Source organism: Temnothorax curvispinosus, unplaced genomic scaffold (assembly GCF_003070985.1).
Source record: "Temnothorax curvispinosus isolate PA1 unplaced genomic scaffold, ASM307098v1 QBEX01008979.1, whole genome shotgun sequence".
Classification (NCBI taxonomy): Eukaryota; Metazoa; Arthropoda; class Insecta; order Hymenoptera; family Formicidae; genus Temnothorax; species Temnothorax curvispinosus.
The window spans coordinates 24,201-46,093 of record NW_020218759.1 but is presented as its reverse complement, the minus strand read 5'-3'; the positions used below and the strand labels follow the sequence as shown (position 1 = coordinate 46,093).

Genomic DNA, 21,893 nt, shown 5'->3' with positions numbered 1-21,893 from the left:
CTGCAATCTTAATTACACATATATCCAGCGTTTATAAGGAAAAAAAAGAAATTTGACTGCAATTGAAATAGATCGCTCTGAACTATTAATCATGAAATTGCAAACGTCTGAGATTATTTCCATTCTAATTGACAGAGCGATAAAATAATTCTGCGTATTTTGCTTTCAGTCAAGAATGACCCAACCCGCTTTCTTGGGGAGGGCGTATCGTTTAAGGCGAAGCTGATCGGTATCTTGGAGGTGTCGGAAGCGCGCGGTGACCGGATGTGCCAGGCGGCCTTGGCTGACCTGAAGATGGCGATTCGCGCCGCTGGTGAGCACAAGCAACGAATCGCCGTTCAGGTCAGCATAGACGGGCTTCGTTTAAGGGACGAAAAGACGGGGGTGAGTAGCGAGAAATTATTCACACAGATGGACATATCGCGGATCGATTTATACTATATAATTTATTACATCCTTTCGCAGGATTGTCTGTATCATCATCCGGTGCATAAAATATCATTTATTGCTCAAGATATGAGCGACTCGAGAGCCTTCGGATATATTTTTGGGTCACCGGATACCGGACATCGATTCTTCGGCATTAAGACTGATAAGGCGGCGAGTCAGGTAAGTTTTCCTCCCATTTTCGCTTCAAACGGTCGTCTCTTCTTCGCGCGACGTTGCACAGAAGAGAAGAATTTCCCTCTCGTCTAATGTAAAGCGAAAATCCGTGAAATAATGTAATTTACGACGAGTTCTTGTATCTTTACGAGTAACGCGCACTCGAATGTCAATTTTGAGGGATCTCGTATCACGCGCCCCCGGCAAATACGCGCGAAAATCTAATCAGGGTGCGCAAGACGCAGGGCGAGGGGCATCGAATTGATTTCGGCAGCTCGAGAGTTATCGGGGATACACACGCACGCGAGCGATTACGATTTTGCGTTCCTGCGTTCCTGCCGCCAAACGCGGTTAAAGTGTGTCAATTATCGGGAACGAGTAGCCGGCCGCGTATCGGGGAGGGTAGCCGGGGGGAAGGGAGAGCGGGGAGAGAGCCTAGAATGATATTTGCCCGATCCGAGAAGCAATATCGACCCCGGGCGACCGTAATCCCGGATGCGTATGTAAATAATTGCATTACACGGCTCCGCGTTCAGCCTCGCCCCGTTCCTCCGTTGCGTCCTCCTCGCCGCGGGAGATTGTTGCCGGATTATCCACGGCTCGCTTCGTATGCCGTTCAAAGGGATCGACGGGCAACTTCTTGATATTCAAATCCGTCAGTATATCCCACTTTTGTGCTCAAGCACCGCGCGGTTTAACCATCGAGCAAACGCCCCTTTGAACGTTTCCTTTTTCTATGTCGAAGAAAATCGAAAGTCACACGCAAGTAACATTGTACTTAATTGTAATCGGCTAGGAGCGGAACAATCGTAAAAAATGTTATCTTAGAGATAACAGAAAATTTAATTTCAATAATAAATTTTAACGATAATAAATTAGATAAGCGAGAGCAACGGCGTATAATATTTTGGCATTACCTCATTGAATTTAATTGTGCATGTCACATTTAATTGCAAATAAGATCTTTCTAATCTAATTCATTAGAAAAATTCACAGATGCTTATCTGAATCTCTGGTTAAATGTTCTCCGCTATATAATGCGTTTATTCTCACTTGTCTCATCGAGCAAAATAAGTTCGTAACAGTTCCGCTGAGCCCTATTACGGTATTATTCGCGTAATACATTGCGGTCGGGAGTAATTTTCCGCAAGACGCAATAGTAGCAAACAGAAGTTCATGACGACTAATCGGCTGCGTTAAATCAAGAGGAATATGTTTAACTCTGCCACGAAGCGCAGAGACTTTCGCTCTCGATCGCACGAGCGAGCGCGCGCACGCTGGCACAATTGCCGGGCCCTTAACTCGCGCAATTCAATAGCGACGATTATCGTCGCGAAAATGAAATCAGCTCGGAGAAGCTCGCGCGACAGGTGGCAAATTAATTCAACAACCTTACGCCTTCATTCAATTTCCAAGTTTAATTTCTGCGCTCGCCTCCTGTAAACGGCTCTGGGCGGTAATCCTCACCCGTATATTCGGCGGCGGTCGTGTTTGACGCGCCGCTGGAGGTTTTAACCGGCATGGAGTCGCGGCAAACAGAGGGTTCTCGCGCTGATAGCACGGAGAGGCAGGAGGGAAGGGTGAGAACGGAACGAACGATCGAAGAAAGGTTTCGGAAATTACGGTCAACGGGCGTGGGTAGCGCTTCCTATTTCTTCGATATTTTTCAGTCCCGAAGAAAAAGAAGTTAATTCAGATCTCTGTCGGGAATTCTCGAAGCTTCAATTTAGTCTTAAATTAAAATAAAAGGAAAAATACCCTTCTCTTGTTTCTTGTAACATAAGAGACTATCATGCGCGTGTCTAACAAAAATTTGTTTAAAAAATAAAACTAAAACAAATGACAAAATTCATTACTAAAAAAGTCTTGTTATTTTTAAGATTAAGTTTCTCGAGAAAAGGGTGATTTCTTCAAAAATTAAATCGACAAATATTATTAAATAAGAAAAATTCTCTAAATACGTCTGACTTCGAATATGCGAAATGTATAAACGAGTTTACGTCCGCGGTTAAAGTTTGGCATACCGCAAATGACACAAAGAAAACGTTTTGTTTAACAGGTGGTGATAGCGATGCGGGACTTGTTCCAAGTAGTGTTCGAGCTGAAGAAAAAGGAGATCGAACTGGCGAAACAGCACATAGAGCAGAATGCCATTAATGCGATTAAATTCCACACCGGCGGTATTTTCGTTGAGTCGGCACCCGACACCAAGGTGAGTTCCAATACTTCAAAATAATTGCTGCAGTCAAAATATATCGGCTAAATTGTTTTCTCAAACGAGTCTTCTTACTCGTATTTTTAACTGCTTCTTCATTTCCCTCATATAGTGTGCCTGAAGTATCATTATTCACAGATACGTTTGTTTAAATAGTTTAAAGTTAACTAACGTTTAACTAATTCTTCATCTCCTTCTAAATAGATCTAATTTAAAAACGTCATGATTAGTTTAAAAGAAATTTTCCCACACAATATTACTTTACCCTAATCATAATTAATATAAATGTTTGTCGCTATTTATGTTACACTCATCTCATTTCATTATAATAATTTAGAAAGAAATAAAGAATGTTGAACGAGACAGAGAGTACGAGTTAATTGACGTTGGTGAAATCGGCTCTAAGAGAAATAGTATTGATAATAGTAAGACATAATTATCAGAGGTCAGACGCGTTACGATAATTTGTCACAGGGCGCAGCGGGCACCGAGTCATCGTTTCATCGAATTCGCACGAGTAACTGCGAGGTCGACAAAACCGCCGATCGCAAGAACGAGACACAGAGTGGTGTGATTGCGGATTTGCTAGATCTGCAGTTCGAGCTGAATTCGCTGCAACAGGGCATTCATCAGATGGACAAAATTACGCCGGAAAATCCCGTACCGTCTACCGACGATCTATTCGAGACCGATCCGTTCGGTGATTCTTTCGCGAACATGAAGGTGCGATTAGTATTGCGACTTTGCGAATATCCTCTTCATTTAATACGCTAGAAATAAAACTGCAATAATTATAATTATTGCGATCTTAATATCGGCTTCTCGGAGAAACTTTATTTTCACGATCGAATACATCAGAAATAAATTGCAGATACGTAATCATTACAATCATGATAATTCATAAAGCGAATAAGAGGCGACACTTCTTATCAATATTATACGTTTTATTTTCCTGTACCTGTTGCAGCTGCAGGATACAGTTCGTCCGATTTTACCACCGCCACCCTCCTCGACGAAGAGGGGACATTTAGAGCGGCAGCATACTGTACCAGCACCGCCCGCATCGACCACTTCCAGTCCGGCGACAACGTTAGTTAGTAAAACACCACCACCACAAAGTACGATTCATTGGTTCGACAAGGAGGCCGAGAATCTCTTCAACGACGAGGAAATCACGAACCTGAGTAAGAATTCGGCGACGAAGAAGGACCAGGAGGACGTAAGTGTCAACTTACGTATGATCTTAATTATATTTTTTAGCAAATAAATACGTTTTTAAAATTTCACACGACGCGTATCGTGCTACAGAGCTCGACGGAGACTACCCCTCGCAATACTCAGACGAAGAGCCCGCAGATCGACGTGTTCACGGAGCTGGATCCCCTGGGGACCGGTCTGATCAAGCCTTACGTGGACAAGAAAGATTTCTTCCAGCACCTGAAAAATCCACCGAAGAAAGTCCTCAAAGATCTGGTATCCACGAATTCCACCGATAGCTTTCCGACAAATTTCAATATCACGACCAGCACGGATTGCGCGGAGTCGACGAAAACGCAGAACGAGCTATCGTCGAGGGACAGCGAGGACAGCAACTTCGCCAACTTCGATCGATTCGACGAGAACGAGGCGACCCAGTCCAGCCAGCAAACAATCGACTCGCCGCCGAAGAAAGAGACGGTCTCTCGGTCGATCCATCATCAGCCTCTCTCGGTGTCTTTGCCGCCGGAGGAGACGACGTTACCCAAAGCAGCGAGTACCGCTTCGGGAGGAAGCACGATCCTGCGCAGCATGGACAGAGATTCGACGGAGTCGACGCAGGGATTGGTGAAGCTACCGAGTCCGAAGAAGTATCTTCAATCAGTACGGAAGAGGGACTTCGACATCGACTTGCCGGCCGGAAAGGCGCAGTCTGTGGAGTCCAACAAGCAGTTTCCGGTGGATTTCTCGATAACGAACGAGTCGCCGGCATCGCCGTTACGGTCTTGCTCGTCGGACGCGAACTCGCGTCTCTCTAGCTCGAGCGCGGAATTAGATCTCGTGCCGGAACCACCGCCCAGAGGTGCGGGAAGCATTCTCATCAACCCGCCGCCTTTACCGCCGAAGAAGCAGGGGGCTCGAGGGGGCGCGAGACCACCGCCTAGACCGCCACACACGGAGGGACATTTCCAGTACGACTTTCCACAGCGTGAGGCTTCACCGTCACCCACCAAGATCATTAGGGATAAAAACAAAAGCCCGCCGAGAGACACCAAGGGTCATCAGTTCGACGATAATTTCAGTCCGCCTCCGCAGACATCCGACAAATCGGACTTTACGACGACCACTGCCTCCGCCTTCGAGGATTCTTTCAGCACGATGATATCATCCGCGACGTCGTTGTCGTCCGTGCCCTTTACCAGCAGCAGCACCGTCCCGGTCACAGACTCGAAAAAGACGAAACCACCGCTCGACATTACGCTCAGTCAACTGACGTCGTCGTGGACGAATTTGGATGAGTTGGCCTCCAGCCTCGGCATGACCGTCCAGCAGTTGACAAGTCTAACTTTGACGCAGCTCACGCAATGTTTGGCAACTCTATCGACGAAGGAAACCACCGTCGGCAACGTAGAGGAAACTATCGTTTCGCCAACAACATCGACAACGACGAAGGAGCAAACGGTGTCAAAATCTGCGATCTCGTCGCTGTCGTCGTTGGCGTCAAAAGCGACGATCAGATCGAATTCGAGCTCCTTTGTATCGGAGTCTTTCAAAACTAATTACGAATCGGAAACAAAACCGGATCCTACATATGACAAATACGCAGTTTTTCGAGAATTGCTGGAGATGGAACAGATGGAACGAAAAGAGGAAACAGCGGTCGAAGAAGCAATTGAGGAGGAAGAAGCGCTTAACGAAAACGGACAAGCTTCCGACGAAACGAAGATACAGCCGGAAGCGCAGACCAGCGAGAGCACTTCGAATTCTATAACTTCGTTGGTGAATCTAACTGTCAAGCTACCCGTCAAGAGCGAAAATTTGAAAGAAGGGTCTGCGAAGCTGGACGAAACGATGACTAGCTCTATCGCAATTTTAACGAAGGAAAAGTCGGTGGAAGTCGGGGACAAAGAAATCGAGAAGGAAAGTGACGCGATGACAGATGCGGATGTCATATCCGATTCGTCCACGGTCCAGCAAACGGAGATAGACATCGAGGACGACACGGAGAAGACGCAGACTATCATGGAGGCGGAGGAGAGAGGGGACAACTCCGAGAGAGGAAGCGACGCCAATGGCACCTCGTCCGACAAGGTTGGCTCTGACATTCTCAACGACGAAACGAATGGCTCATCCGTGGCCGAAAGATCCTCGACGGAAGTGAAATCTTCGATCTCGACGTCAAGCGACAGATACGCCGCTCTGCGGGAGATCATCGGCGAGCCGGAGCCGGTACCGATTAAGAAAGACGACGAGGAGATGGGGAGCTCCGCCCGAGCGTCACCGGTGGTGCAATCTCAGCAACAGATTCAGCAATCGAGAAGTCTCGCTGAGGTGGAATTGCTGAATTTGTTCTCCGATAACTTGCCGCCACCATCGAGTCCGAATATCTTGGTTAAGAAGGATTCGGAAGATCTGAAAGCCGTGGCGATGGACATCTTTGAAGAGATCAAGATGCTGAACACCGGCATGCATCGCGCCAAGGAGACCAAGTCACTCGCCTCGTCCTCGGGCTTCGAGGATATGTTCTGCCCGTTCGCGGAGACGACGCGGTCGGACAAGGACGACAGCAAGGAGGACAGCAATTGGGCCAAGTTCGACACGGGTATCTTCGGCTCGTCCGACAGATCTTCGTGCGAGGGGCAGCGATCGATAGGCGGCACTTCGCCATGGTCGCCGGACGGCAAAGATTTCCACAGAGAGGTCCCGTTCAAGGGAAGCGGCGGTTACCGACACTCGGGGGACAGCGACAACGAATGGAAGGACGAGGAGGAGAGCGAGGAGAGCAACGGCAGGGCACGAGGGGACGGCAGATACTGGTCCGGCTCTCGGCATCCGCGATTCGATGCGCCCGGTTTCGAGGACAGATCGTTTTACGAGGACGCTGACAAGCGGGACCGCAGCTTCCGCGACAGGATGGGCAGGAAGTCGCGCGGTGTACCGTGGGCCAAAAGCGGCGGCGTTCATCGGCCACGCGACCCGTCGCCCTGGCACGAGGAGAGCCAATGGGAGGACGACGGTCCGCGACGGTATCCGCATCGAAAAGTGCAGCCCTACAAAGACGAGGAGGATCAGTACGAGCACTGGAAATGCCGGCCAAAGCCGCCCCCGCCGCAGCGGTGTACCTGGAGCCACGACGTTCACGGTTCGTACTACGACGACGAGCGTAAACGGAAACTGATGCTGTGGAACGAAGAGGACCGTTTCGGCAGCAGCCAGGAGAGCATGGGCTACGACGAGGAGGACCGGTGGAGCAGACGACGGTACGAGAGAAGACGATGGGAGGAAGATAACAGATTCTGGGGTAGAAGAGGACCCCCGGAAGCCGATTATTCTATGAGAGAGGCGTACTATTATTATCGCGACAGCAGAGAAAGACCTCACGATTATCCGTCCTGGGACGAGGAGTACGCCCCGGAGCGTCCGGGCGACGACTCGCCCAGATACAATCCGGCGGGCAGGAAGAGACACTGGCCGAAGAGACCCAACAGCGCGAACGACGGGCGTAACAGCGATATGGTGTACGCGGATCCGCGCAAATTCGGCGCCTCCAGATCCGAATGCAGCGACAACGACTCCGATCCGTACCTACGATCCTCACAGCGCTCCAGGAGCCGCGAGAGCTACTGGGGCAGCGATCAGGAGTACGACAGCTGGGTGGAGCGGCCGTACTGGTCCGAGGGTCCCGACTCGAAGAGCGAGACGATGCATCGCAAGCGAATAGCCAGGCACAAGACTCGACAGGTGCAAAAGACGCAGAGTCCGTTCGAGGACGATTTTGCGCAGAGCGTCGAGCATATGGAAGCTGCCGGCCCGAGCGGCGCGGTAGAATCGCTCGCACCGGTGGATACGCGCGTACGACCGGACACGGCTGATCCGAAGCGGGAACTGCCGCCCGCGAGTCCCTCGTCTGGTCTCAGAGGCCCCAAGGATCATCCTAGGCGAGACATTCCCGTCCGGGAGTACAGTAAACGGTCGAGCTACTTCGAGGACGATCTCACGCCCACGGCGAGCGCATCCAGCGACACGTCTGACCGACAGAGGTTGTCGTCCGAGCTCAAGGCCACGCCGGAGGAGCTGCCGTGTGACACGAAAGATCCGCAACAGCCCATCGACGGCTTCGTCTCCGAGGATAGCGGCCGCGATTCCTTCTTCAACGGCGACTTGAGGTTCGACGACGACGCCTTCGTCTTCAAGTCCGAGTTGGAAGACAATGTGCCGGACCATCGCGCCACTACGTTGCCGCTGAAGAATTCCAGGCAGGGAAAATACGGTCCGGGGAATAACAATAACAATAACAAGACGGCCAGGGGCGATCAATACATACGGAAATCGGAGTCGGTGAATATCTTCGCGAGAGAGAGCGACCCGTTCGACGGCGACGATTTCTTCAACTGATCCGTCGAGCGAACGACGAGAGTCAGGGTCGCTAAAACCCCGCGCTGAATTCGGTGACTCTGATGTGGACTAGATAATTGGAACTTGAATAAGAAGAAGAGAGAAGAGAGAGAAGGAGAACAAAGGGACGGTTTTCATTGCACACTCGGAAAACGTCGGCGGATCGTGAAAAACGGTGGAATCCGCGCTACAACGATACTTGGTTCTCCTCTAGTTGGCTATAGCAATTTTAACGTAGCAAAATTGAAGAAAGAGCTTTGAGTGCGGCTCAAACATATCCGAAAAAATTGTTGTCCATAGCGATTTTTTGCTGTGCTTCTCTCGTTTCACGAAATTCTTTTAAAAATCTGTTCTTGTCCAACTGATTCTTCGTTAAAAGATTCTCGTGTATTTTATCTTACATTAATTTACAGCATGCCTGTATTTTCTGACAGATTTAGTTTGTCCAAATCAAATGGATTAATTCGTTTTGAAAGAAAAGCTAAAATGCGCTCCGAAAATTAACGATTTTTAATCTTTTGTTTAGACATTCTGATAAAGAAATTTCAAAACACCACAATTCCACAAAGAAACTAGTCATTGTTCTAACGAATCTGTATATATCTAATATTATTGATGTATTAGGGTCGATTTGCCGAGAGAGAAAAAGAGAAAGATCAGCATGATTTAATATATTTATTAATTATTATATTATTATAATATTAATTGATTAATTGTTAAATATTATTTTATGCATTTATTTATATACTCAATTTGTTTAATAGCCATTACAAAGTGAATGTGCAGTTTAACTCTGTTTGTTTTAAAAGGAACGATTCTAGTCACTTGTGCGTAACCGTTGGATCTGGGAGCTTCGAGCGAGGAGAAACTGATAGCGTGCGTTTTGGGGAGTAATCAAAACATGATTTTTATACATTTTTAACTAGCATGAATCAATTACTTTGCATTAGGCATTCGTACATCGTCGACGATCCTTCTGCAAGCTCCCCTCAGATTCGCCATTCGGTTACGCTGCTGATAAATTGCTCTCATGTGTGAGAGATACGAAGGGTGGTAGAATTATGTTTACACAGACGAGATTATTGCCTTATGTGCGTCGTACCTTTAATGATTTAGTGCGCGAAACTGACTCGAGTATGAAAAGATTGCGTATTGTTTGATGCATATAAAGTCGGATTGTGGAAAAAAAAGCTCTGAAAAATACAAACTGAACTATCTTGCTCTCTAATTTTTCAACATTATCAATTATTTCGTTGTAAGTAAAAATAATCATAATATTGAGAGAATAATGTAATTCTAAGTCATAATCAAAACTTTACAATTAAGTAATATTTGTAGGAAAAGATGTACGACTTGAAAATTTCAGACAGTATCGTCCAGCATATGATATTTTGCATTTCTTTCCTTATTTAATGTAGAAGATTATTCTCGATGGCTTAAATTTACATTATTCTCAAAGTCTTTAATGAGGAAAATTGCGCTTTCATGAAAGCAAAGTGAAATGTAAAAGGAAGGCCGAACAAGAGTTTTTTACTTCAAGCTATAAATAATGTGCGCCGCCACATTTTTCCTGTCTAATCCAACCTTATATACAAGGTGCACAGTTATCGAGATTTATCGCAAATTCTCCGCTAATATACTTGCATGATTTACGTTGATGAGTATTCCTATACGCTAACCACCGTATTACAACGATCACGCCGACATTTTACACACTGTATGTACTTATGTAATAATAGTAGTAAATTATTTAACTCGTTTAATGGTTACTCGACACTGTATGCGTCAAAAATGATAACGACAATACCGCTTTAATGGAAATTCGATTCCTTGTCCCCCCTTTCCCCAAAAGATTTGTTAATACGGCTGATGATCAATTATAAAAAATCATGCAAATTTATCTCGCTGTTTTTACATACGACTTCTTAAAAGATCTGTGTAGATACAACTTTACGCAAGACTGCGGCGATTGTCGAAAAAAAGAAATTAAGCAATTGTATAAAATAAAAAGAATATATAGCGGTGACACATATCTTCAGTATTCTAGGTGATATTAATTACAATAACGATAATTTCAACGCTTAGTACAGTCAAAAGCTTTTCTGTTGGAAATAACCTGCTTCTAAGCTTAGAAATAGAAAAAAACTATTATTTTGCGAGCTTAAAATTATATTATTTTCGCGAGAAAAATTGAGCATTTTTTAAATTTTTATTTAAATATCCAGCAAAGAGGAAATACGCTTTTGCTGTATGTGACATTGCTTATTTTGGAATTCTGACTTGAATATATCAAGAGCATTAAGAAGTAAGTATATAACAAAACAAGTAAGTATATAGTTGAGATTTTAATTTTTATACTGTAATAAACTGCTTCTTTATAAAAAAAATTTTTTTAGTAAGAACAATGCTTTTGTTATAATTACTAATTAAAATTAAATTAACATTTAACAATATCTAGGCAAAAGATAGCTAATACCAAAATCAATCAATCAACAGTCTCGCACTAAATAATATTATATCAGCAATTAAAATATAATATAAATAATTTTATAAAAGAATTAATAAATTTAATTAAAGTAGAAGTAAATTTTGGAACAACATAGAATATGAAGGGAGATCCGCAAGAGTCTCATAAGTCTCATTGTGTATGTAGCACGTGCATACTATCATGTGCTACTTCTGTATCCTGATGCTATCGTCACTGTCTTTTGTCGCTCTTTCGAACCTTCAGCTAATAAAAATATATAAAAAAAGAATCTCAAAACAATTCCGAGCCCTCGTTGTATTTCGCAATTCTTTGGTATAACGCATCCTATTCTTACGAGATCCTTCAGCAAGGCTCTTCTTCGCGTTTGACAAAAGCAAAGTGACAAATATATAGGCGCCAAGTCGTCGGGGTGGCGTCGTCATCGTCATCGACGTGCTCAGGCCGTATAATCGGTACGGCCACGTCCCTCGGCCTCGCGTGTGTACGCCACCCCGTTCCTTGATTTCGGCCGCGCACAATGCACAATAAAAGAGCATTAGGATCGCCGGCTTTGTCGAGAGAGAGCGGCTGCACGACTTCTCTCGCAACAATGGCGCGGCCTCCACTCGGCCGCGGTGCTCGAAACACCTGGCAAACAAGGAAACAATGCGCCGCACGAGCCGCACTTCGACGGGATTTCGCGCATTTGGGGGTGCGCGCACGCTAACAAATTATCGCCCCTTCCCTCCACCCTCTGTCCCCATCTCCTGCCACCCCCGCGATTCACCCCCGACGGTACCGCATCTTTCTCGCATCTTTCTTCACCTTCTTTCCGCCTTCTTCGCTCGATGCTCTGTCGCGAGTTTCGGAATTGCGAATCGCATGCTTTTAGCGCGACAATTTTTCGAGCTCTCTATAGCCATAAAAAAAATCACCACGTTGCGTGTTTGAAGCATATTTTCGAAACGAGTGCTGAATAAATTAATCAGATTTTAGAAAAATAAAAAAGTTGAGTTTTTAATAAGTTTCTAACACATTTAATTTTATTAAGTAACCGATAATATTTTCTCTTAATATTAAAATATGTAATTTTATATATAAATATAAAATAAACTATCTGACTTTCTCACTAATCTCACGTAGAAAAATATAATATCATAATAATTAAAGATCTTTAAAATCAGCTTAAATTTAGGATAAAAAATGCTGTAAGGTATTTCTATCAAACAAAACATCAGTGATAAAAAAAGTAAATCTATAAGCATAGGTGGGCTCAGACCAAATCGCTATATCTTTGGAAGTGATGCACGAGGGAGCGGAAAGCTGTGGAAGAGGGCGGAGTGTAAAGAAGAGAAAATCAACCCGCATGTACTCGTATACGCACTCGAAAACGAAAAGTACTTTCGGGCATGCGGAGGCGGGAACCATAAAATGCACCGAGCGGCGGCGGCGGTGCGCGCCCTTCTCGGCCAAATGCAACTCTGAAAAGCCACGAGAAATGTTTGTAATTGGGATCGTTGGCCCATGCTCTCTGGGCTCAACGCGTTTAAGAGAGAAAGAGAGAAACGGAGAAAGAGCGGGCTCCCTTTTTGCTCGAGTGCGCGCGTACGCTTTTGCGATACGCGTTGGCGTTTTATTTTGTTAGAGCGCCTATATTCGGCGCATTAAATAGTTCATAACGTAAGATACTGCATAATCTTTTGCGTTAAAAAACTTAAAGGTAGCTGTATTTCTGTAAATAATTATTCAGTCATAGTTAAATATTGGAAAAAAAACAGGATGAGAGAAAAACAGAGAGAGAGAGCATTATTTTGCTAAAAAATATTTTAAAAATCATAATTTTTTATATATAATTATTAACGCAATTACTAAAATTTCACTGTATAAGACTTAAATTTAATGGGCTGATATTATTCTGATTTTTTTCTTATTTTTATATATAATATTGTAATAGCTTTTCCACGATTTTTCATATTGCTGGTTGCAGTAATAAAGTGTTCACACAGAAGAGCGATCACCGATAATTCACCCATTAAGTATTTCCCACTTAACGACGACATCGTTAGCGTCGGGCGCGCCAATGTGTGTCCATCAATATTTCATAAGTCTCGAGTAAAAGCAGCGAGTGTTTACCGCGTTCTAAGCAACTAAGCGAATCCTCGATCTCGTTCGCCGGTTAGCCGTAAGTGTGCTCCCCGCCGGCAAATTTGCATTGAATTGAATTTCAGATTCGGTCGCGCGGCTTCACCGCAATCGGGCCGCCGTTGAGGGCCCCCTCCGAACCCCCCTCCGTGTCTTTCTTCAATCTGCGCGAAATCAAATGAGACAATATACAGGGTGAACCACGTAATTTAACCACGCCGATTAATCAATATCGTTGATAGGACGATCTAAACTTATTTGTCTTGTTATTATCTTTTATAAATCTTGAATAATTTGCTTTAGAATAGTCCGCAGAATGATTTCCGATATGGCGATATACATATCTTTCGACAGTCGTCCATCTTAAATATTTCCAAAATCATATTCAACCTTTAAAATGAATAATCGATTTATCTGACAATATTTTCCGATGTCTGATATTCACTCAAATACAAAGCTCGCAATATACATCGTACGAATAAGGACTCAATCGTGATAAAAAGAATCTTCAATTTACCATCTCCGAACCGCATAGGTAAATGGCTCTTCCTACTCGATGCAAAAAGGAGTGAGGGGGGGTGGGGAGTCGCGGAGGACATCTCGGTGTCGGTGGCGAAAATGGCAGACGCGGCAAGGGACGGGGAGGAAAAGGACGAGACGAGGCTCTCGAGTAGAGAGAAGGGGTGTGAGATTCTCGACGAAGCGGGAAAACGACGTCTTGAAAAAGGTGCAAAGCCGACAGTATTCTTTGTAGCGGGGATATTCGCCTTGTGCCGCCAAGACCTCTTCGCACTTCTTTACCTTTCCGCGTCCCACCCTCCGGCTCCTGCGACGCTTTCGACTTTCTTGCGCAGCGCCTTCTTCATCCTCGCGACTACCATCACCACCACCACCACCATTGCCACCACCAACACCACGTCGTTGCTACTACTACCACCGACTCAACTACCACCAATCCAACTGCCACCGCCGTCACGAGGATCGGCTAGTAGTAGCAGCGACTTACTTCTCCGCCCAATGCCGGATCCCTCGCCCGACTGGAGACTCTCTTTCGGCACGGGATATTTACCAACATCCAAGATGGCGGCATAATCTCGCGGAGCTTTTTGCGGGGAGGGCCAAGAACGGCGACGAGGACGAGTCATCCGCACAGCAGCGACGCGGTCTTTCTCCGCCAGTAAACACTCACTCTCTCTCTCTCTTTCTCTTTCTCTCGCTGCTCCTCTCACGATTCTTACTAACTTCGTCCTCGTCTTATTCTTCTTCTTCGTCCTCCTCCTCTTTGAGCTCTTTGTGAGCTTTGTGCCGCACACCGTGCACTTTTGTCACCGCAAAAGCGGCTGCGCTTCTATTTTTCAACGTCGACTGCTCTCCCGCGAGATTGAGGATTTTAGGTCGCATAGTGCTATGTAGACGACGAAATGCGTCGGCGGTTCCTTAATCCGCGAATCTCTTTGCACATGTGTCGCGAAAATTTTCTAAAATTTTCTTGTAAAACGTATTTAAGATTATTTTACAAAACGGTATAACGTAAATTATTACTTGTTTTAGTGCTATATTCTGAAATATTATTATGAAACTACACGATTGATTAAAACTTCAGTATATAGAAATTTAATTGATAAAATTGGATGTGTGCGCTGACATATTTCGTTATGGAAAAATTATGTCTATTAAATACATAGGTAAATTTAAAATATAGCATATGTTTACATTCTTACTTCGTGTACGTCGTAATTTATCAGATCCACTAACAAGTTATAAATTTCTCTCAAAAAATCTTTGCTAAAAGTTAAATTAAACCATATATCACGCATTAAAACTAATCTATGTATTCTTAAAGTTTTTTTTATCTTCAAGTTAAATCCACTATTCAGATACTCTTTCACCTTTTCTTTCTCAAATGGTAAATAAATTATCTGCTTAAAAAACAACATTGTGTTTAAATGTCAATTATGAGTTTTACGTAAAACGTTCGAACAATCTTCACAAAAAAATCGGTCAAATCGAAGTTCGATCCCGAATCCAGCGCAAATTCATTCCGCTATACGTATAGTTTCGTAGCCGCGAGTATAAAGCCGACGACACCCGATCGCGGTTTGCCTTGGAATTTCCAGAAGATTTGGTCCGAGGAAACTGACGGTGGCGAGAACGGGGACAGAAGGAGGCAGGGGGCGAGAGGGAAGAAATCAGGAGGTAAATACGAGCGGCGAGAGTCCAGGGTAAGAAGCAATCGGATCGAATGGTGGAACTCTCGGAATCCGCAATCCGCCGCGAAGTGAATGGCGAACCTCGAAGAGTTCTATGGAGCGGGGCGCACTCCACCCCGCGCGGGCGTCGCGCGTTTTCCTTTCCTCCACCCCTGTCGTCCTCGTCGGTCTTAAGATTAAAACGCGGTAATCGCTGAATCGGCAAGGGAGGCCGAGAGGCACGGAACTTTTCAAGCACTTCTTCGCGATGTCCCCCGCGCGAGAAAAAAACTCTGCGAGAAATGCATGACGAAAATATTTTTATTGAGAATCGCTACGTGATAACGGACCTCGCTTTTCTTGCGCAGCAGAATGCAATTGCTTGTTTCTGCCTGAGGATATCAGTAGACAATGATATTACTGTTTTGTTGCACGAGTAAATAAAAATAAAAATTGTTAAGCCTAATACAATAACTTTCGACTTTAGATATTGTAATATATCTTCTCTTCTTTTTTATCGTGTTTGCTTTTCCTCCTATGGATATACTTGGATGAATTTAGAATAACATTTTTTTAAAGATTGTCAAAATGTTAAATTATATACGTCTTGAATTATAAGCAATTAGGAATAAAGCGCTAAAGTAGAGAGATATATGAAACAGACAGGTGCACGGCAATATAGGACGCAAGACACCGAATAATAATCATTACAACGTCTCGCGCGTCGTGAAATTTCAGAGGCACAACGACACAATACGCGGCATTAACATTAGCGCGAACGGATATTGAAATCCAGCACGAAGAGCGCCTGTAACAAAGAAGCGGAAGCGGCGGGGGAATGGCAGTTGGCGAAGAGTTTCGCCCGCGCGTACGTGGAGTAAGTGCAATAATACCAGATTATTTGCACCGCAAAGCCATGCGTACGGGTAAACACAATATTCGCTCTCGGCTCGGCTCGACTCTGTGAACCGATAGTGCGCCCAGGTAGACTCGCATCCGCATCTATATCGCGGTTCCGCCGTATCTCCCATCTCTCTCGATCTCCCTAATTCCTATCTCCCTCTCGCTCGTACACCCAGGCGTCATAAATGTCTCGATACATTCACCCTAAATCGAGACAGGTTTTTCGAAAAGATGCACCGAATCCAAATATATGATACTCTGTCAGCATTATTACTAGAAAACAATTAGGAAATATTCGTTTGTGCATTCTCGCAGCTGATTTATCAAGATAAAATTTCGTCTGCGTCAATAAACTACGTTAAGTAAATTAAGATCAAATTTAGCTCGTTAAGTAAAGATTGAAGTGATTTTATTTGATAATAAAATGGAAAAGGAATATATCCTTATTTTCATCAAATTTATAAGGTACAAATTATTATCTTAGCTATAAGACCATAATATTTATCATGTGGTTTTTATTAGTAATAATTATTACATGTATTAATATATTCAGTGGAGCTAGTGAATATTACGGCATTTATCAAACCTAGTGTACATATCCATGTTTCTCGTGCACGCCTCTCACCCCTAACAGCTTCTCTCTCACTCCTACCCTCCCTCTCTCTCTCTCTCTCTCTCTCGCTCTCTCTCTCTATGTACCGCTCTGGCGTAATACAGATTCTATTTGAGCTGCCTCAGGGAAGTTAACTTGTGATGCGTGCAGCTCGTCTCGCTCTGTTGGCGATTCTACGGATCTAGTCGATGGTTGGTTGGTTGCAGCACTTCCACGATGAAAATGCGACGCGATAATGGCGCTTAATTATTTCTTTAACCCCTGCCCCGCGCTACGTCAGGTTACTCAACCAATAAGATAAAAATTTGTCGCTATAAAAAACGCAACAAGATGCTCGAAACAACACAGAAATTTTAGAAAATCTAATTCTACGATGGATTTTTTAATGAATTTAAACCAGGATTTTTTTCTCGAAAAGTTTCTCATAGATATTTTGATATAATAAATAATTTAGAATGTAAACTTCAAAATATTTTTCTACATATTAAGCCGTTTGAAACGAAATGTCTATTTGTTGGAAATTTCCTTTAAGCTAAAAACGAAATTGAGAGATTATAAAATTATGAAGATAATAAATATATTCTCGCAATTTTCAGATATTAAATTAAATCAATTCATATAGTCTCGCGTTTTTAAAGTGCCGTTTTAAAAAAAAAAAAACGTCCACAAAATTGGTGTCGAAAAAGCAATCGCACGACGGAGAAGGTCGCGTCGCCGGCGACTGCTCGTAGATCAGTGGCTCGCGCTCCATCTTCATCGCGCCGCTCAAAGCAAATCAGCCTTCGAAGTGTTACAATTTCGCCCTCCCGCCCTCTCCACAACCCCCGTCTCGAAAGTCCCTTTAACTATCCCGCTATTTTCCTAACTCCCGTCCTAACCCCCTCCGGGGCTTTCTCCCCGTTCTCCACGTCGCTCCTCTACTCTTGCAGGGTGGAAACACGTCGGTCCGACCGGCTGGGGTGGTTTCGTCTAACGGGGTGCGAGCCGGGGTGGGGGTCGAAACGCCCGCCCATTGGTCCGCCCACGTAGGACCGAAACGGTCGCTTCAAATCAATTCGAGACTCGATCTCACCCTGTAGACGATTCTCCGCTCGCGATCGTGCACCCTCCGTCGTTCGCGAGTTCGTGGCATCCGATCTCGGCCCGTCTTAATCTTAGAAAAAGCGTGTCAATGCCAAAAGAAACTTATGACGACCCTCGAAAACGTCGCGAAAGATTCGCGCGTGAAACCTCGATATAAATCGCTTTCAGGAGACAATTTAGTTCAAATCAAAATCATTTTTAATGAGGAGGGAAGGTCGTACGATCTCGTGACTGCAAGATTATTTTATAGCAAGTGAACTGGCGAGAAGATACCGAAGATCCCATCGAGTCCGTGTGATTGGATGTTGCTGGAAGGTGCGCGATGAAATGTATCCCCGCAGACAAATCGCGGGAGACGATTTCCTATCCTTAACAATGTCTCGTCGGACGACTGATGTGTGCATCGCAGCTTGAACTTACACGAGTCGGATGGAAGTAAGACGAAGAAGCAGGACGAAGCGAAAAAGTCCCGTTATCGTTGTGGAAACAAACTATTAGCGTAAGATAGCACTCATCAAGCGGAGGATAGAGTGACGGATTGAATGTGACAGTCGCTCCGCTGAAATATATCGCAACAGAAGTAACTCGCGTGTTGTCCCGACGACGGACGATCCGCGGAAAAATTTCGTGAAGTGCGGTACAGTCATTTAATGTTCGTATAACGACACTGCAACTTGTATCACAATGTTAATGGTAACGACGAGTAAATCGTAACAATTATTTGTACCAAAGAAATTTCGTGGATAATTAACATGTGGAACTCTTGTTATATTCTGACGGATGCAGTTTTCTTCCGTGATTATGTTGGACAAGAACTGATATAACTGATTCTTGTTAAGAAGTGTTTTTATATAAGTGAAATATTTCGTATTCGCGGACAACTCGGCACTTGGTATGATCAATCTAGAACTTGTAATACGTAATTTCTTTCTTTGTTAACAACTAAATAATTTGAAGGTTTCATATCAGAGAAATACTGAAAGAAAAAAAAGTTTTGATAAGATTTTGTATCGAGTTTGGACTTTTGATGGAGGATGAGAGCGAGCAGTAGTCTCGAAGAGTCGACCGCGGGACCGACGGCGAAATAAACGAGCACCCCGGTGGCAGGCCCTTATGCTCATGAGGCGGCGATCACGATGGAGCCACGTGCGATGATGATGTCGAACCTGTCGTGCGACGGCTGCGCGGACAGCGACCGGGATTCGGACAGTAGCAGCATGATCGTCGACCCGGTGAGTCTCGACAAGAACGACCTGTCGCCGCCGTCGCAGACGTCGTCGAGCCCGGTAATACCGAGCTGCTCGCCGGTACCAACGTCGACGTCGGTGCCGCCGTCGGCCGGCAGGAGTCGAAGCGGCGGTGGTGGTGGCGGCGGCGGCAGCGGCGGCGGGCGATCTTCTAAGAAAACGTACTCGATGATGTCGGCGTCGAGTCAATCGGGAAAATCCGGTGGTTCCAGTCAATCGCCCTCCGGCTACGGTTCCGACAAAATGTCGTCGTCCCTGATAAAACCGCCGTACTCGTACATCGCGCTGATCACCATGGCGATCCTGCAATCGCCGCAGAAGAAGCTGACGTTGAGCGGCATCTGCGAGTTTATCATGTCCCGCTTTCCTTACTACCACGATAAGTTTCCCGCCTGGCAGAACTCCATCAGGCACAATCTCTCGCTCAACGATTGCTTCATCAAGATTCCGCGCGAGCCCGGGAACCCGGGAAAAGGCAACTACTGGACGCTGGACCCATTGGCGGAGGACATGTTCGACAACGGTAGCTTCCTGAGACGCAGGAAGCGATACAAGAGGCCGCCGCCGCACTACGTGCTGCGGGACCGAGCGATCATGGCCACCTTCGCCATCTGCGGCGACCGGGGACCTTGTCCGGGTGGCGGTGGCGGTCACCCGGGTGCTCTAGCCTATCCCGGAGCCGCTTATCTATCGCCACCGCCCGGTCTGCCGTTGCTAGACTTCTCCCCGACGACCCTGGAGGCGTTGAAGCTCGGTGGGTTCCTGGAACCGCCGCCACCGCTCTACAAACCAGTGCCCATCACGGCGCCGCCGATTAGACAGATGGACCCGACCTCCACCAGGATCACGACGCTGCCGACCAGCCACACGACGAGCGTCGACAAGAAGCGCAACTTCAGCATCGACGCGCTCATCGGCAAGCAAGCAGCCAGCGATCAGAACTGCGGCGCGTTATTAGATCTCAGCCCGTCGGAGCACAGAGAGATTAGGAGCCAGGCGTCCGCCTTCTCACCGCTCGTCTAGGAGCCTGGCGACTTTTCTTTTCCAATCGACAAAGACAGATGGTGACTTTACGAAAGTATTAACTTTTTAGCACTCTATTGCGAGCTTGGCGTGATTGATAATTATTTTGGGAGGGCCAGAAGTGACATAACTAAGCGTATTCTTGTAAGAAGAATTCATAATTATTGCTATATAAAGAAGCGAGTTCCGACATTATCGACAGTTTGAATCCAGAAGCTTCAGCTATTCAGCTTCTGCCCCTCAAAATAAAGAAATGGAAGAGAAATCGTAGTTTCTCTTCCTAGGAAGAAGAATGATAGGATTTCAAAGTGAACACTAATCGCGTTGGTGAACCGTGCTCATCAAAGATTGATCAGAGACTTGACTGGTCAAAGATGATTCGAGGAAGTTTAAAGCAATCGCACTGCAAAGGACCACTCGTTCCAGAGGCGATGGTAATTGATGTCGTTTAGCAGATATTCTTTTTGACCAATGCTGTCCAAATGAAATAAACATTTTGATCTCGCAAATGAACAGAACATGATGTCGTTTCGCAATTCAAAAATCGTTTCTTCCTATAGATCACAGTTTATTTATGGTCTACATCGAAGAAAGAAATATATGTTATTAAAGCAAAGTTTAAAAAAAATATTCATTTTTTATTATATCGTCAATGTTTTCTATATCATTTGGGCAGAATTTATCTGTAACAAAACTGTTATATTTGACATGCGTTTTGTGAAGCTCCGACACGGATTTCTGAAAATTAGCGGATGTTCGTTCTGCATGTATTAGCCGTACATTTTCGCGATAAAATATTCAGGCGATTGCAGGCGACAAGAGGGACGTACATCGAGATCGAAATTCAGGCATTGTCTGTGTTATATCCTAGTTTTTATTCGGTAAGGCGAAATGAGGGTCATGCTTCATGTAATCAAACCTGGCGAAATTCCTGTTATGAAATTCCTGATGGTCGTTTCTTACCGAGTAGGTAATCAAGATGCGTCGCAGAAACTATAGAAATACGTATGAATCGACTTAATAAAGATGTATATCGAGGATAATATAGCGCATCCCGTACATATCGGCGCATCTCTGTAAAAAGGCGTAGTGCAATAGAGCGTAGCATTTTTATTTAGCAATCTGCTAAGTGCTGCTTCTTAAGACGACTAGTGGAAGATGCATTATAATTATTTTAATTCACTGCTAAAATTATATTTCAATCGTGAATCTTTTTCCGTTCACTACTTTTTATAAATTTTTTTCGTAAAAAATTTGTTTTTCAAGAGACTGAAATCTTTATTATCACCACTATATATAATTATTTAATTATAATTGAAAAATTTTTTAGAATTATTACTAGTTTCTTTCTTTGAATATAATATTTTCTTTGGTTAATCATCCCAATAACATTAATTATTAATTATTACGAATCTCGTCAACACGCAGCAACCGGAGAAGTGAAACAATAATGTACTTCCACTCGTCAAACAAGCTTTTGCGAACAAAGTTCGTCGCGCGGATAAGTTGCCCCGCGTTCCCCTCGATTTCACTTTCGTTGCCCGGATCCGTCGGTTAGGCGAACTTAGGCCGCTTCCGTATGGCCGATTAATATCGGCATTGTAAATACGAGTCCCGGACAAATATATGCGCAGCACTCTGTTATAGCGGGGAGAAGTCTTTCTTCGGTGGATTTATTGTAAAGCCGCCGCCCCGTCCTCCCAATTTAGCCGTAAGCGGTCAAGTAGACGTTTGATGTACATACAGTGAATCCGTAGCGCGATCCATACGTAATTGTGAATACCTATATGGCATTTTATGACTAGGATACGTTTTT

At 44.8% G+C, this 21,893-nt stretch overlaps 2 protein-coding genes across 2 annotated transcripts; both read left to right on the top strand.

Annotated features, from left to right (window-relative positions):
* Window positions 1-169: 169 nt before the first annotated feature.
* LOC112458539 (protein disabled-like) lies at window positions 170-10,442 on the top strand (the record flags this gene model as incomplete). The annotated part of the gene is made up of 6 exons (XM_025022228.1): window positions 170-384; window positions 466-609; window positions 2,663-2,815; window positions 3,293-3,541; window positions 3,786-4,037; window positions 4,127-10,442. Coding segments are annotated over 6 exons (5,297 nt in total), but the record flags the coding sequence as incomplete, so codon positions are not given.
* Window positions 10,443-17,975: 7,533 nt separating this feature from the next.
* Window positions 17,976-21,359, top strand: LOC112458541 (forkhead box protein D3-like). Its single transcript, XM_025022231.1, has one exon. The coding sequence runs from the start codon at window positions 18,944-18,946 to the stop codon at window positions 20,075-20,077; it is 1,134 nt and encodes a 377-aa protein (XP_024877999.1). The 5' UTR covers window positions 17,976-18,943; the 3' UTR covers window positions 20,078-21,359.
* Window positions 21,360-21,893: the final 534 nt, after the last annotated feature.

What these genes read in the sequence shown, in the direction of transcription:
- LOC112458541 (XM_025022231.1), top strand. Translation starts at nt 18,944, where the DNA reads ATGGAGCCACGTGCGATGATGATGTCGAACCTGTCGTGCGACGGCTGC.